At 45.2% G+C, this 16657-nt stretch overlaps 1 protein-coding gene across 1 annotated transcript in view; it reads left to right on the plus strand.

Annotated features, from left to right (window-relative positions):
- GRM1 (glutamate metabotropic receptor 1) overlaps positions 1–16657 on the plus strand; it is a 340411-nt gene that overhangs the window by 231795 nt on the left and 91959 nt on the right. The window contains exon 8 of the mRNA XM_066594870.1: positions 6682–6917. Within this exon, the coding sequence (XP_066450967.1) occupies positions 6682–6917 (236 nt within the window). The remainder of the gene's footprint in view (positions 1–6681; positions 6918–16657) is intronic.

Below are 16657 nucleotides of genomic sequence, written 5' to 3' on the forward strand. Positions count from 1 at the left end.
TGCTTCAAAACAAGCGGCTGAGTGCCATGGGTTTTGAAGCAGCGCTTTCCCGGCGGAAATCTCGCTGTTTATCGCTGTGGCCAAACTGCGAGATTTCCGCTGGAAATACGCTCTGTGAAAACCCAGCCTTAAGAATCACACACAGGTTGCCTGACTCACACACAGAGCCATAAAAAAATAAGGGCTGTAAAGTAACGTACCTGTCTGCAGACAGAAGTTCCTGTACCACTTGTAAGCAGGGATGGTATTGCAGCTTCCGGCCATCAGGGGGAGCTCATCACAGCAGACATGTACAGCAGGAACAGAACATACAGTATGGACTTTTCCAGCCAGCAAGGGGAGCTCATAACAGCACACTCGTACAGCACAGCAGGGACAGGATAACAGCAGACTGTCTGCAAATCTACCTATACATCTGGAGGTAGGAGACAATGGGGATGGCAGCAGGGGACAGGCCTCTTGACTTGCCTGCACACTTTACTATGTCTTACTATCGGGTGGTGCCTTATATTTGGGACTTCTGCAAATTTCAGCGGGTGCCTTATTTTCAGGGGGTGCCTTATTTTCAGGGAAACTCGATATGTACATAATACGCACTGAATACAGCCTATTGATATCAAAGGGTTCATTCACAGCAGTGTATTTCTCATATGAATTTCAGTCGTGTGAAAAATAACGCAGCATGTCGTATGTTGGTGCATATTACGCAATGTAGCAGCCTAATGACATCAATGGGCATGTGTAAATTTGCAGGAAATATGCATATTCGCTGGGTATTTACACACAAGATCAATTAAATTCTGTGCTATTCTTAAGCACGTAAATACGCTGCAAGCACATTGCTGCGTATTCACGGACAGAAATTCACATATGCCCATGTGAGTGTACCCTTTGTCTAAGACACTACACCAACTTTGATTGATCAGTGCTGCCCATGTGGGCAACATCAGCCAGTCCAGTCAGCATGTAGTGTCTTAGACTATTGATGCATACTAATGCGCATCAGGTAGTCAGAGAAGCGGTTTGGCCACTTGTGATTCTCCGGTACTGGAGGGCGGCTTTCAACTTATCATGAAACAGGTCTGACACAATTTCACGAGATGGCGCTAAAATCCTAGACTGGGTGCAATTCACATTGCAACCACTGGGTGTTTAGTGTACTGCTTTATATTCATACTGTATAAACAGTAAAGAATGGCATTCATCCTGGTAGATATGATGTCATAGGATGGGTGGGGCCTCCTGGATCACAGAAAGCAGCAGCTCATTCATATACTGGTATAAGGAGGACAGTGAGTATTGTACATGGGACTCTAAGGCTGGGTTCACACAGGGCGGATTTGCCGCGGAAATTCCGTGCGGAATTTCGCCGCGGCAAATCCACCTGCGGACGCTAATCTCGAGATTAGCCAGCCATATGGACGAGATTTCTCAGAAATCTCATCCACACGGGACAGCCAATCCGCTGCGGTTAATCCGGCAGAAACCGCTGCTGCGGCACGGCTTTGCCGACCGCAGCATGTCCATTCTTTTTTTCTTTCCGCTACGGCCGCGCTCTCCTCTATGGGAGCGCCGGCCGCAGCAGAAGAGCGAGCGGCCGGGCCACTTCAAAGCCGCCGCGGGTTTTTCCACGGCGGTTCTCCCGGCAAAAGTCTTGCGGTTTTTGCTGCGGCCAAACCGCGGGATTTCCGGCGGGAATCTGCCCCGTGGGAACCCAGCCTAAGTTGTTAGTCAATGGGATACTCAGGTTCTCGGATCATCTACTCATTATATGACCATGCAATAACTAAAGAGTTGTGCAAAAAATAGCATCCCATGCTTCATTTGGTGTTTGTTATTGAAAACAGTAAGTAAACTGTATAAAGCCTCTGTGATCTTTTGTAAATAATAAATTAAAAATGTGATTCAAGTTTAATTGAATTAAATTTAAAAAAAAACATTTACAACAGTTTATGGAGGTTTTACGCTGCTTACTTACTGTTTTAAGTATCAAACACTGAATGGATCATTCAATGTACTTTTTTGCACAGATCTGTATACTGATCATCTCTATAAAGTCTTACCATTAGTAATAGACAAGGGGAGTTCACACAACTGGTAAAAAACTGGACGACTGGAGCCCTTTGTGTCAGCCACATAAGAGAAGACAAACCAAATCCCTTCCTCTGGACAACTACTGTACATGTGACTGTATATCGGAGCTGATGAAAGGAGGGGGAGTTATATATTTTATATGGAGCTGAAGGTGGGGGGGGGTCTTGTTTTTTTATTTGACATAGGACTCAATACTGGAGGAAATGATGGGAGGGAGAGTGAAGCTTTTTACATAGGGCTAGAGTGGAAGGGATGGTAGTGATGTTTCTTTACATGGGACTGTATGTTGGAGGGGGCCGAAGGAATTGAGTGATGAGTTTTATATGAGACTGTATGTTGGAGAGGCTGAGGGGAACAGGCCATGGGGAGCAGTCTTTTGGAAAGCAGAGGTCACTGGGAGTAGTGAGAAATAAGGAGGCAAGGGGGAGCAGTCTGTTTGAAAGCAGAGATCACTGGGAGTTGTTAGAAACGAGGAGGCCAAGATGAGCAGTCTGTTGAAAAGCAGAGGTCATTGAAAGTAGTGAAAAAGAAGGAACAGTCTGTTGGAAAGTGGCAGTCACTGGGAGTTATGAGAAATGAGGAGCATGGGGGAGCAGTGTGTCAGAAAGTGGGGGTCACTGGAAGTAGTGAGAAAGAAGGAGGCCAAGGGAGCGGTTTGTGAATGAGGAGGGTGAGGCAGTAGGCTGTGTGATACTGGGGGCTTGTGGAGTCATCTGTGAGGGAGCAGTCTGTGTTAGAAAGGGGGAGACAGCAGCTATATAAAAACTGACCTAATTATCAGTATCTATGATTAAGAAGTTCTGTCTTCTTTCTTTTTTTCCGAAAAGCCAGTGTGTGTACTCTTTAGATTGTGTTCACATCTTCTTCATAAAAGCATCCATCACAGATTCTGTAAAAATGCCAGATAAAATAAGGCAGCCTCCTATGCTATTTTGTCCAATAAAATGACAAACAAAGTGGAGACCATTACAGTTAATGTGGTCCCTCTGCCTTTGGTGTCAGTTATCTCATGGACCTGGAACTGCTGTTATTTTAGATTTGCTCCTCTGATGAAGCAGAACAAAGGAAATATTTAATTAAGATGTGGACAAAGCCAAAAAACAGAGGCTGTAATTGCGTAGTAGACTGCACTATTCCATCCATCGAAGTTCTCTAAAAATATTACCATATAAGTGATGGATGACACTTTATGGCTGACTTTCTGTCTGTGACTTTATCTGAAAACAGCATGGAGGCCTGAACAGAACCATAGGCTTTCATTGGTCAAACAAATAAGGTCTCGGTTTCACATGGTTTCTGTTCTATTTTGATTTTGGAGGTCAAAACTGCATAGTTGACTACACTATTGGTGCCCATTTGAATGCCATTTTTGGTGATTCAGAGGGAAACCTAGGAAAGAAAGACAGGGTTTACACTGAAATGCAGTGTGAATCCAACTTAACAAACATGCCATGAGTTTTTTTTATATTACAGCTTCATGAAATGGATGACACCAGTCTATAGGTGATAGATCCATTAAATGGATGCCTAACAGTGGCATCTAGTATAGAGATGAAAAAAGTAAAAAAAAGGGCAGAGAACCCCTTGGTGGTGTCTGTGGACCTGATCTTGCTCTTAACTCGTTTATAGTTGGACTAAGGATGCTCAATAATGGTGGAGATGCTGCCAACCAGACAATGCCTATTGTAGTAAGGCTGTCAATTGAACACAACTAGGAGTGAAAAGCTGGTGTAGACACAACTTCTCCAGAAAGAGCAAGAGACCAGCAAGAACATTAATATTATTTTTATTGCAAAAGATTCAAAACAAGCATTAAAATGTGTTTTGAGGCCGGGGCCTCTTCCTCAGTTTGGCTGGGTTTAAATATTAAAGTAACAAAAACAAACTATACAGGTTTAAAAAAGTGAAAATAATCGCAGGGTTGTGGATTAAGAAGAGGGAAAAAGAAAATTTTGATGTGTGGGGGAGAAGAAGAGTTAAAAATTAGGAAAACAAAGTAGAATGCAAAGATAAAACAAATAATACATTATAGCTGGTAGTTAAAAATAAGAGATACCGTATATTGAACAATAAAACTTAATCAATAATATATATGAAAGCAATATGCTGGATGTAATAGTTACAAAACATAAGAGACTGATACAATAAATTATGATGACACGTATAAAAATCCTATGCTGAAATAATGTAATAAAAACAGTCACAAAGAAATAATAATAGTAATAGTAAATGATGCAGTGAGTCATATCATAAAACACCGATAGATGTTAAATAAGGGAACATGAATGTAAAGTTGACAGGCATTCGATATATTAGTGAAAAATCATCAATGAGCATATTGAGTAGACATTATGTAGTGGAAGTAGTGCCTTGTCTAGATGTCTTGACACATTTGTTTTGTTTGATCAGCCTCCGGGTCACAGATAAAAATAATAGGCTAGAAGACTAGGTAGAAATATGAGAACCAGGTAAACATGATGTGAAGAATGGTCCATGTATCATGGCAATTTTCTTATGTTTTTTTTTTCCATTGGATATATTTTATAATTAGGGAACATATGTAAAAAAAATACTATGTCACTTTAGCTTTATACTTTATTGAAAAGTCAATAAACTCTACGACCTACAAAGCTGATGTCATTATCTACCCACATTTGCTTTGAGAAGCAATAACATAGTACATGAGAATTTTCTGCACGCCCACCTATTTTAAACACAAAGAAAGTAGACAGATTTTGAGTGAACTAATTCTACTCTAAAGCAACAGTAATCATATACAATATTATACTTCACATTTATGGAGATGTTCTTTAAAGCTTCTTAGGAACAGTAACAGTATTCGAGCTTTACGTCTCATGTTCAAACCATTCGTAGGGCTTATTCAGATGGGCGTAGGTGCAACTGTGCTTGGCAGCACAGAGCATAGTTGTGCCTGAATGAGGGAGATTTCTTCCCCTTCGACGACAGTTCAAACTCTGCACCACAGCCCAGAAATTTGAAAAAAGAGGCGGGAAGATAGCGGCTGCCCAATCTTCTCCATACGTAGTTTAACTATCTGCGGCAAGGATAGGGCAGGACCTGTCTTTTCTTGTCTGCACAAATCATGGCCGGGAAAAGAGGTGGTGAAAACGAAACCACTGAAATCCCATAAAGATCAGTGGTTTGGTTTTGTCCCGTTATACTGTCATAAGGGTAGAAAACCATGCTCGTCTCAATCCACCCTCAAAGTCATACAATTTGGCACTGGTTTATGGTGTATATGTAAGTGTACTCAATAAATGATCACTGTATTAGGTACATAGAAAATAACATTACTCCATACAAACAATACAATTAATCATAGCTATATCTAAGAATATGATAATCTCCAACGAAGAAAAATATATAGACACATAAAAAAGAAATCTAACTCTTCTCCACCTTTTCATCTCTCTCCCTCACCCCCTCCAAATCCCATCAGCTTTTCTACTATACCTCAATGGTACCAGCACATGTTATAAACTACCCATTATATATAGCAGACTATCTTCCTCAGCTTTCCTCAATCTTGATCAATCTCTATTTATATATCAATCTTGATCAGTCTCATTATTTATACATCCCTCTTTCCAAAGAAACCACCTGTTTTATCATTACACCAAAATCTCCAACTGTTGGAGTAGGCTGCATCCAATGGGCAGGAATCAACTTCTGCACCTGATAGAATGCTCTCTAAATTCCCAAGAGAGTATGCCTATCAACATTACCCAACATACAACATACATGTTAAATTATCTCTAGTATTCCATTCCAAAACTCTCCCAATTTTCATTGACTTGGGTAACAACAAACTAGGTACAGGAATTTCTGAAACCATCTAATTTGATTGTTGCCAATGTATATCTTAGTACAAACAATATTTATACTAGCTTAATGAGTCCATTTACAGTGCCAGACTGGGGTTTTTCCTGGTAATCTGGCATGTTAATTGACTTTCTGTGAAATTGCAAAAAATAGGAAAATTAGATTATGAATAGAGATGAGCGAACGTACTCGGCCACGCCCCTTTTTCACTCGAGCACCGCAATTTTCGAGTACTTCTCTACTCGGGTGAAAAGATTCGGGGGTGCCGTGGGTGAGCGGGGGGTTGCAGAGGGGAGTGGGGGGGGGAGAGTTAGAGAGAGAGAGAGAGCTCCCCCCTGTTCCCCACTGCTACTCCCCGCTCCACCATGCCATCTCCCGCTCCCCGGCGCCCCCCAATTCTTTGCACCCGAGTAGCCAGGTACTCGAAAATAGCGATGCTCGATCGAGTAATTACTCGAAACGAGTACGTTCGCTCATCTCTAATTATGAACAATATGAGGGACAGGGACTGATGAAAATGGTGACAGTTTCTCTACAGGGCTGGTTGGTTCAAGTTGAGCATTAGGAAAAAAATGATATAGGGAATATAAAGTCATTATTTCACAAAATGCAACATTGCCAAATGATATAGTTAATACAGTAATATGTTGTACCTAACCTACTTACTATAGCTTCTAAAGAATGACTAAATGTATTGGTCATTATATGAGTTTTGCATAAACTGCTTTTTTTAACCTCTTTCAGTGATGGTTGGGCAGACAGAGATGAAGTCATAGATGGCTATGAAGTTGAAGCCAATGGAGGAATTACCATAAAGCTTCAGTCCCCAGAGGTCAGATCCTTTGATGACTATTTTCTAAGTCTACGCTTGGACACCAATTCGCGAAACCCTTGGTTTAGTGAGTTTTGGCAGTACCGTTTCCAGTGTCGGATTCCAGGACATCCACAAGAAAATACTAACTTTAAAAAGATTTGCAAAGGTAAGGGCGTTATTTATTTCATCATTTCTGGGTGGTTTCATATTTTGTTCACGTTGAAATTTTCCTTAACACATTTTAATGTTAAAGGGACTTTCTACTGCTATTATTATTGTAATTATTTAGTTACAGAATAGGAAATCATACATTTTTTATGGTATACATGTGTTTAAAATGTAGTACTTTTTTTTATAACCATTGCAGTGGTTCATTTTTACACAGATAGACTCACCTGTCCATATCATCGGCAGTCAGTCATGTGACCCACCAAACATATTGTCATGTGATCACCTGGAGACAGCTTTATTAAGAACAACTATTACAACACATACACAAACCCACACACACAGACAAAACCATCTCCAAGTGATGCTGTCATGTTGTTAATATAGTTAACTGGGAAAAAACAACAAAGGAGAAAGGAGCAGAGTATAAGAGATGCTTCTATGCAGACGCTGATAGACATGATGAAATGCTGCAGGTAGTAATACTGTGTGAGTTCTGCTCCTCAATAAAATTACTATTCACTTGTGATAACTGAATACCAGGAGTCACTTGACCTGTGTTAGTGGGTCACATGACTGACATGTATTACTATGGACAAACCAGTCCATAAATGGTACCATTCTACTGTGCAAATAGGGGCCACTGCACTGGTAGAAGACACACATGTGAGCAGAATCTTAAATGCATGTATCTTAGAAAGATATATGATTTCCTATTCTATAAATAATGAAAATATTAAAAACAGTAGAAAGTGGACATCCTCTTTAAGGAAAAGTAAGGAACAGTAATGTGTCCCATGTATTTCTCTAGGCAGGAAAATTGATAACATATTGTTCATTTTGGCATCGCAGTTTTATTGAAATTAGAATAAATTGATCCGTAACAAATCCATTTTCCCCTACTATTTCTTTATTTTATATTCAGTGGATGATAGATGGCTCGACAGATGAACAAAATGCTTTTGTTTTTCAATTCAGTTTTAAATCAATTTCTTTTAGCAAATATCACACTATTGCTTTCTAAGTACAAAACTTGATGTACAGCAAAACTTGCGTGGTGCTGCATTAGCCAGAACAGTCTATGTGATGTTAAGAGTCATTTTAAGAATGATAGAAGAGGAAAGTCTGGGAATTCAAACTGATAAGAACCTTCCAGTCTTTGACACAGGGACTCCATCTAATAAATACCTGGATTTATGACGCATTACATGGACCCAACACATCCCTGTACCACAGCACACTAATTCAAGATTTCAGAACTCCTAAAAGTGGCTACATATAGATGAATGTGAAATGAACCTCCCAACAGGGGCATGCCTAAAGCAGATGTTGGGGCAAAAAAGGGTCAGGCATATTGCAATTCAACATCCCCAATCCTTATGTTCCTTTCTTCCTATTGAGAAGACATTCAAATTCAACCAAGCTGAGTATACATGTGTATGGGGATTGGGAAGAATAGCTGTCAGCTGAATGGGTCAGCAGCCATGGAAGATGTACGGCCACATCACCTCTATTAAAATTTCTTATGTAACAGGCAGAGCTTAATAGGAAGCCATCCATGGCAGGCCTGGGGGCCTTCACAAAGCCTCAGGCTGCTGTTAGAACCAAACAGCAGCCTGTAATTTTGTGGCCGGAGGGCCATTTGAGTGACAGAGGAAGCCCCTTTATGTCAGGCCATTTAAATGCTGCTGTTAGAGTTAACAATGGCATCTAAAGGAAAAACTTATCCGATGGGAGTTATCTCTGATCCTGACAGTTTTGGTAAGGTGTCAGCAGTCAAAGACAGCTGATACCCACCACGCATAGAGCAGGTTTGGTTCCTGGGCCTGCTCTGTACAATGACACCCGGCATATGCCATATACATTATGTGCAGCGATTGTGGGAAAGGGGTTAAAGGGGCCTCAGTGCTTGGAAAGCTCAAATTTTCAGGTTAGGTAATAAAGGTAATATTTTAATGACATAGAACCTTTGTCTTTTTTGGAACAAAAGTATTTAAAGTAACATATGTAAAAACTTTACAACATGCAAGTGCCTTCTATTATTACCCCTTAAAGGGGTTGTCCCGCGGCAGCAAGTGGGTCTATACACTTCTGTATGGCCATATTAATGCACTTTGTAATGTACATTGTGCATTAATTATGAGCCATACAGAAGTTATAAGAAGTTTTTCACTTACCTGCTCCGTTGCTAGCGTCCTCGTTTCCATGGAGCCGACTAATTTTCGCCGTCTAATGGCCAAATTAGCCGCGCTTGCGCAGTCCGGGTCTTCTGCTTTTCTGAATGGGGCTCCGTGTAGCTCCGCCCCGTCACGTGCCGATTCCAGCCAATCAGGAGGCTGGAATCGGCAATGGACCGCACAGAAGCCCTGCGGTCCACCGAGTGAGAAGATCCCTGCGGCCATCTTCATCAGGTAAGTAAGAAGTCACCGGAGCGCGGGGATTCAGGTAAGCACTCTCCGGTGTTCTTTTTTAACCCCTGTATCGGGGTTGTCTCGCGCCGAACGGGGGGGGGGGGGGTTTGAAAAAAAAACAAAAACGTTTCGGCGCGGGACAACCCCTTTAAGAATATGGCCTATTTTGGGCATAAGGATGCAGCAATTTGTTTGGGATTTTCATCTCTACTTTTCAAAAAGCATTACTTTTTTTATTTTTCCATCGACATGGGCCATATGAGGGCTTGTTTTTTGTATGAGAAGCTGTAGCTTTTATTTGTACCATTTTTTTTGCGTACATATAATGTATTATATAAGTTTTTTGGAACAGCAGGAAAAAATTGCCACAATTCTGCCATTATTTTTTGCAATTTTTTACAGTGTGAATTATGCAGTATAAATGAAGTGATAAGCCTTTTCTGTGAGTTGGTATGATTATGATACCAAAATTACATACTTTTTTATTTGTTCCACTTATGCGCAATAAAACCCCCTTTTTTAAATAAAAAAGTCTTTGCATTGTTGCATCCAAAGTCTCATAACTTTTTTCTTTGAAGGCTTATTTTTGTGTGGTGAGCTGTAGTTTTTATTGATAACATTATGGGGTACATGTGGCTTTTTCGCCATGTGTTTTTTTGGAAAATGAAATGAACAAAATAAGCATTTTGGCAACCCTTCTGTTCAGTTTTTTTTTACGGTTTTGCCGTAAAGGATAAATTTATTGTACAAGTTTTTGTGCATTTTATTTTTTTTTAAGTGAGGATAGGGGCTAAAAAATTTTTTTGCAATTACAATTTTTTTTGACTGTTTTTATTTTTTTAAACACTTTTTATGTGCCTGTAGGGGACATGAACCCATGATTGTATGTATGCTATGATAATACATTACATTATTGTTAGTGATCATATGCCATTGCAGTTCCGAACGCTAGGAGGTGCTCCCTCTGTGAACCGTTTATATACCACGATCAACAACAATCGTTGTTGCAGTGGGAGGTGAGCAGTCAGTCACAGCCAGCTCCTGCTGCAGATGGCAAGGGCTCGGCTTCTGAGCCCATGCCATGCTCAGGAGGTAAATTAACATCCTGTTTAGGGATGAGCGAGCATACTCGTCCAAGCTTGATGTTCGTTTGAGTATTAGGGTGTTCGAGATGCTCGTTACTCGAGACGAGCACCACACAATGTTCGAGTTACTTTCACTTTCATCTCTGAGAAATTTGCGCGCTTTTCTGGCCAATAGAAAGACATGGAAGGCATTACAACTTCCTCCTGTGACGTTCCAGCCCTATACCACCCCTCTGCAGTGAGTGGCTGGGGAGATCAGATGACACCCGAGTATTTAAATCTGCCCCGCCCGCGGCTCTCAACAGATGCAGGCTGAGAGAGATCAGGGAAAGTGCTGCTGATGCTGCTGCTGCTACAGGGAGAGTGTTAGGTGTTATTTTAGTCTTCAAGAACCCCAACGGTCCTTCTTAGAGCCACATCTGACTGTGTGCAGTAATGTGGAGGCGGCTTTTAGCAGTGTTGCACAATTTTTTTTTTGTATATCGGGCGTGCAGACCATAGCGTCCTCAGTCTGCAGTCATTTTACTCAGTATAGGGGTAGTACTGGTGAGGCAGGGAAAGAGGTATACTGGCTATATAGGCAGTGGGCTTTTTCCCAAAAACTTCCAAAAAATACAATATTAGGCCGGCCTGCCACTGCCTTCAGTTTACTGCGTCTCTGCTGGGGGTAGTAGTTGTTGAATTAATACCCAGCCTTGCGCATAATTGTTGCCTGCTCTGCAGTGCATTACGTACGCGAAGTCAGCCTCCAACAGGGCAATCGAAATACAGTGTATATCACAGGCAGTGTGGTTGTTTCCAAAAACTTCCACAAAATACAATATTAGGCCTGCCTGTCACTGCCTTCAGTTTACTGCGTCTCTGCTGGGGGTAGTAGTTGTTGAATTAATACCCAGCCTTGCGCATAATTGATTCCTGCCTCTGCAGTGCGTTACGTACGCGAAGTCAGCCTCCAACAGGGCAATTGAAATACAGTGCATATCACAGGCAGTGTGGTTGTTCCCACACAGTTTAAAAATATACAAGATTTGGCCTGCCTGTCAGTGCCTTCTGTTTACAGCGCCTCTGCTGGGGGTAGTAGTTGGTGAATTAATACCCAGCCTTGCGCATAATTGTTGCCTGCCTCTGCAGTGCATTACGTACGCGAAGTCAGCCTCCAACAGGGCAATGGAAATACAGTGTATATCACAGGCAGTGTGGTTGCTCCCAAAAACTTCCAAAAAATACAATATTAGGCCTGCCTGTCACTGCCTTCAGTTTACTGCGTCTCTGCTGGGGGTAGTAGTTGTTGAATTAATACCCAGCCTTGCGCATAATTGTTGCCTGCCTCTGCAGTGCATTACGTACGCGAAGTCAGCCTCCAACCACAGGCCAATAAGCGGCACATTTAATTACAGCGTTCTGTTTCTGCTAATCTCGTAATACACCATGCTGAGGGGTAGGGGTAGGCCTAGAGGACGTGGACGGGGGCGAGGACTCAGGGTGTGGCCGAGCTCCTGGTCCAGGTGTATCGCAGCCGACTGCTGCGGGATTAGGAGAGAGGCAAGTTTCAGGGGTCCCCAGATTCATCTTAAAATTAATGGGTCCACACGGTAGACCTTTATTAGAAAATGAGCAGTGTAAGCAGGTCCTGTCATGGATGGCAGAAAGTGCATCCAGCAATCTATCAACCACCCAGTCTTCGACGCCGTCCACAGCTGCAACTCTGAATCCTCTGGCTGCTGCTCCTCCTTCCTCCCAGCCTCCTCACTCCATGAAAATGACACATTCTGAGGAGCAGGCAGACTCCCAGGAACTGTTCTCGGGCCCCTGCCCAGATTGGGCAGCAATCGTTCCTCTCCCACCAGAGGAGTTTATCGTGACTGATGCCCAACCTTTGGAAAGTTCCCGGGGTCCGGGGGATGAGGCTGGGGACTTCCGGCAACTGTCTCAAGAGCTTTCAGTGGGTGAGGAGGACGATGACGATGAGACACAGTTGTCTATCAGTGAGGTAGTAGTAAGGGCAGTAAGTCCGAGGGAGGAGCGCACAGAGTATTCGGAGGCAGAGCAGCTGGACGATGAGGTGACTGACCCCACCTGGTTTGCTAAGCCTACTGAGGACAGGTCTTCAGAGGGGGAGGCAAGTGCAGCAGCAGGGCAGGTTGGAAGAGGCAGTGCGGTGGCCAGGGGTAGAGGCAAGGCCAGACCGAATAATCCACCAACTGTTTCCCAAAGCGCCCCCTCGCGCCATGCCACCCTGCAGAGGCCGAGGAGCTCAAAGGTGTGGCAGTTTTTCACTGAGAGTGCAGACGACCGACAAACTGTGGTGTGAAAGTTTTGTCGCGCCAAGATCAGCCGGGGAGCCACCACCACCAGCATGCGCAGGCATATGATGGCCAAGCACCCCACAAGGTGGGACGAAGGCCGTTCACCGCCTCCGGTTTGCTCCACTGACTCTCCCCCTGTGCCCCAACCTGCCACTGAGATCCAACCCCCCTCTCAGGACACAGGCACGACCGTCTCCCGGCCCCATCCAGCAATGTCTCTCAGCGCAGCGTCCAGCCGTCGCTAGCGCAACTGTTTGAGCGCAAGCGCAAGTACGCCGCCACGCACCCGCACGCTCAAGCGTTAAACGTGCACATAGCCAAATTGATCAGCCTGGAGATGCTGCCGTGTAGGCTTGTGGAAACGGAGGCTTTCAAAAACATGATGGCGGCGGCAGCCCCGCACTACTCGGTTCCCAGTCGCCACTACTTTTCCCGATGTGCCGTCCCAGCCCTGAACGACCACGTCTCCCACAACATTGTACGCGCCCTCACCAACGCGGTTACTGCCAAGGTCCACTTAACAACGGACACGTGGACAAGCACAGGCGGGCAGGGCCACCATATCTCCCTGACGGCACATTGGGTGAATTTAGTGGAGGCTGGGACCAAGTCAGAGCCTGGGACCGCTCACGTCCTACCCACCCCAGAATTGCAGGCCCCAGCTCGGTGGTGGTATCTGCGGCGGTGTATGCTTCCTCCACTAAACCACCCTCCTCCTCCTACACAACCTCTGTCTCGCAATCAAGATGTGTCAGCAGCAGCACATCGCCAGCAGTCGGTGTCGCGCGGGGTGGCAGCACAGCAGTGGGCAAGCGCCAGCAGGCCGTGCTGAAACTACTCAGCTTAGGAGAGAAGAGGCACATGGCCCACGAACTGCTGCAGGGTCTGACAGAGCAGACCGACCGCTGGCTTTCGCCGCTGAGCCTCCAACTGGGCATGGTCGTGTGTGACAACGGCCGTAACCTGGTGGCGGCTCTGCAGCTCGGCAGCCTCAGGCACGTGCCATGCCTGGCCCACGTCTTTAATTTGGTGGTTCAGCGGTTTCTGAAAAGCTACCCACGCTTGTCAGACCTGCTCAGAAAGGTGCGCCGGCTCAGCGCACATTTCTGCAAGTCCAACACGGACGCTGCCACCCTGCGGACCGTGCAACATCGGTTTAATCTGCCAGTGCACCAACTGCTGTGCGACGTGCCCACACGGTGGAACTCTACCCTCCACATGTTGGCCAGGCTCTATGAGCAGCGTAGAGCTATAGTGGAATACCAACTCCAACATGGGCGGCGTAGTGGGAGTCAGCCTCCTCAATTCTGTACAGAAGAGTGGGCCTGGTTGGCAGACATCTGCCAGGTCCTTGGAAACTTTGAGGAGTCTACACAGATGGTGAGCGGCGATGCTGCAATCATTAGCATCACCATTCCTCTGCTATGCCTCTTGAGAAGTTCCCTGCAAAGCATAAAGGCAGACACTTTGCGCTCGGAAACGGAGGCGGGGGAAGACAGTATTTTGCTGGATAGTCAGAGCACCCGCATGTCTATATCTCAGCGCGTTGAGGAGGAGGAGGAGGAGGAGGAGGAGGAGCATGAGGAGGAGGGGGAAGAGACAGCTTGGCCCACTGCTGAGGGTACCCATGCTGCTTGCCTGTCATCCTTTCAGCGTGTATGGCCTGAGGAGGAGGAGGAGGATCCTGAAAGTGATCTTCCTAGTGAGGACAGCCATATGTTGCGTACAGGTACCCTGGCACACATGGCGGACTTCATGTTAGGATGCCTTTCTCGTGACCCTCGCGTTACATGCATTCTGGCCACTACGGATTACTGGGTGTACACACTGCTCGACCCACGGTATAAGGAGAACCTCTCCACTCTCATATCCGAAGAGGAAAGGGGTTCGAGAGTGATGCTATACCACAGGACCCTGGCGGACAAACTGAGGTTAAATTTCCATCCGACAGCGCTAGTGGCAGAAGGCGCAGTTCCGGGGGCCAGGTAGCAGGGGAGGCGCAGAGATCAGGCAGCATGTACAGCGCAGGCAGGGGAACACTGCTTTATGGCTCCCCAGCAAGACTGTGTCACCGCTGCCCAGTCAAGGCTGAGTCGGCGGGAGCACTGTAAAAGGATGGTGAGGGAGTTTGTAGCCGATCGCACGACCGTCCTCCGTGACGCCTCTGCTCCCTACAACTACTGGGTGTCGAAGCTGGACACGTGGCCTGAACTCGCGCTGTATGCCCTGGAGGTGCTTGCTTGTCCTGCGGCTAGCGTCTTGTCATAGAGGGTGTTTAGTGTGGCTGGGGGAATCATCACGGATAAGCGTACCCGCCTGTCAACTGACAGTGCCGACAGGCTTACACTCATAAAGATGAACAAAGCCTGGATTTCCCCAGACTTCTCTTCTCCACCAGCGGACAGCAGCGGTACCTAAACAATACGTAGGCTGCACCCGTGGATGGAAGCATCGATCTCTATCACCATAAAAAACGGGGACCTTTTAGCTTCATCAATCTGTGTATTATATTCATCCTCCTCCTCCTGCTCCTCCTCCTGAAACCTCACGTAATCACGCTGAACAGGCAATTTTTCTTAGGCCCACAAGGCTCAGTCATATGACTTTTGTAAACAATGTTTATACGTTTCAATTCTCATTAAAGCGTTGAAACTTGCACCTGAACCAATTTTTATTTTAACTGGGCTGCCTCCAGGCCTAGTTACAAATTAAGCCACATTAACCAAAGCGATTAATGGGTTTCACCTGCCCTCTTGGTTGGGCATGGGCAATTTTTCTGAGGTACATTAGTACTGTTGGTACACCAATTTTTTTGGGCCCTCGCCTACAGTGTAATCCTAGTAATTTTTATGGGCTTTGCCTGCACTCATGCTACAGCAAGGTGTGTGGGGTTGGCCCACACTTTTGCTACATAAATGTAACTGGGGTCTTGTCTATACTGCAACTACTGAAATGTGAAAGAGACTGTTATCTCCCTAAACTACTGCAACGGGAATGTTACTGTGGCCTGTCTTGACTGCTACTACTACTGAAATGGAACTAATACTGTGCTCCCCCTATACTGCTGCTTCAGAATTGTTACTGGGGCCTGTCTTGACTGCTACTACTACTGAAATGGAACTAATACTGTGCTCCCCCTATAATGCTGCTTGTGATATGTTACTGGGGCCTGTCCCTAATTCTACCGCTGAAATGTTACTAATTCTGGGCTCTGCCTATACCGCTGCTAATGCTATGTCACTGGGGTGTGGAAACGGAGGCTTCCCAAAGACATGATGGTGGCGAGGCCATTTCCCACCAACGCGGTTACTGTTAAGGTGCATATAACCACGGACACGTGGAGAGGACACGTAGTGCCTCAAAAACATCCCCCTCCTCCTCCAACAATGAAAACATTCTTGCCAAATACCTTTGCATTGGTCCGTCTGGTGGCAGTCCAAGAATTTCACCTTTACCGACACAACAAGAGAGCCCCCCCCACCATTCCCCCGCCACGGCCCACCTAATCCTGGCCACCTTCCGAAAACCAACTAAATAAAACCGCGCTACTAGGTGCGCAGTCGCCACCACATTCCCACCAACGCGGTTACTGTTAAGGTGCATATTACCACTCTGACTGGGGCATGCACTGTGGGCCGAAGCACACCTGTATTGTATGTGACGTTAGCTCTGCTGAGCAGGGCACTGCAATGGGATACATTTATGTACCGCCAATGGGTTCCAGGGAGCCACGCATGCTGTGGGTCCACAGGGACTTCACATTAGGCATTTGTACCTGCCAGTGTCTATGTATTAAAAATCCCAGTCAGACTGGGGCATGCAGTGTGGGCCGAAGACCACCTGCATTTAATCGGACGTTACCTCAGCTGTGCTGGGCAATGGGATATATTTATGTACCGCCGGTGGCTTCCTGTGACCCACCTATGCTGTCGGTCC

This window comes from Eleutherodactylus coqui, chromosome 3, assembly GCF_035609145.1.
Source record: "Eleutherodactylus coqui strain aEleCoq1 chromosome 3, aEleCoq1.hap1, whole genome shotgun sequence".
Lineage (NCBI taxonomy): Eukaryota > Metazoa > Chordata > Amphibia > Anura > Eleutherodactylidae > Eleutherodactylus > Eleutherodactylus coqui.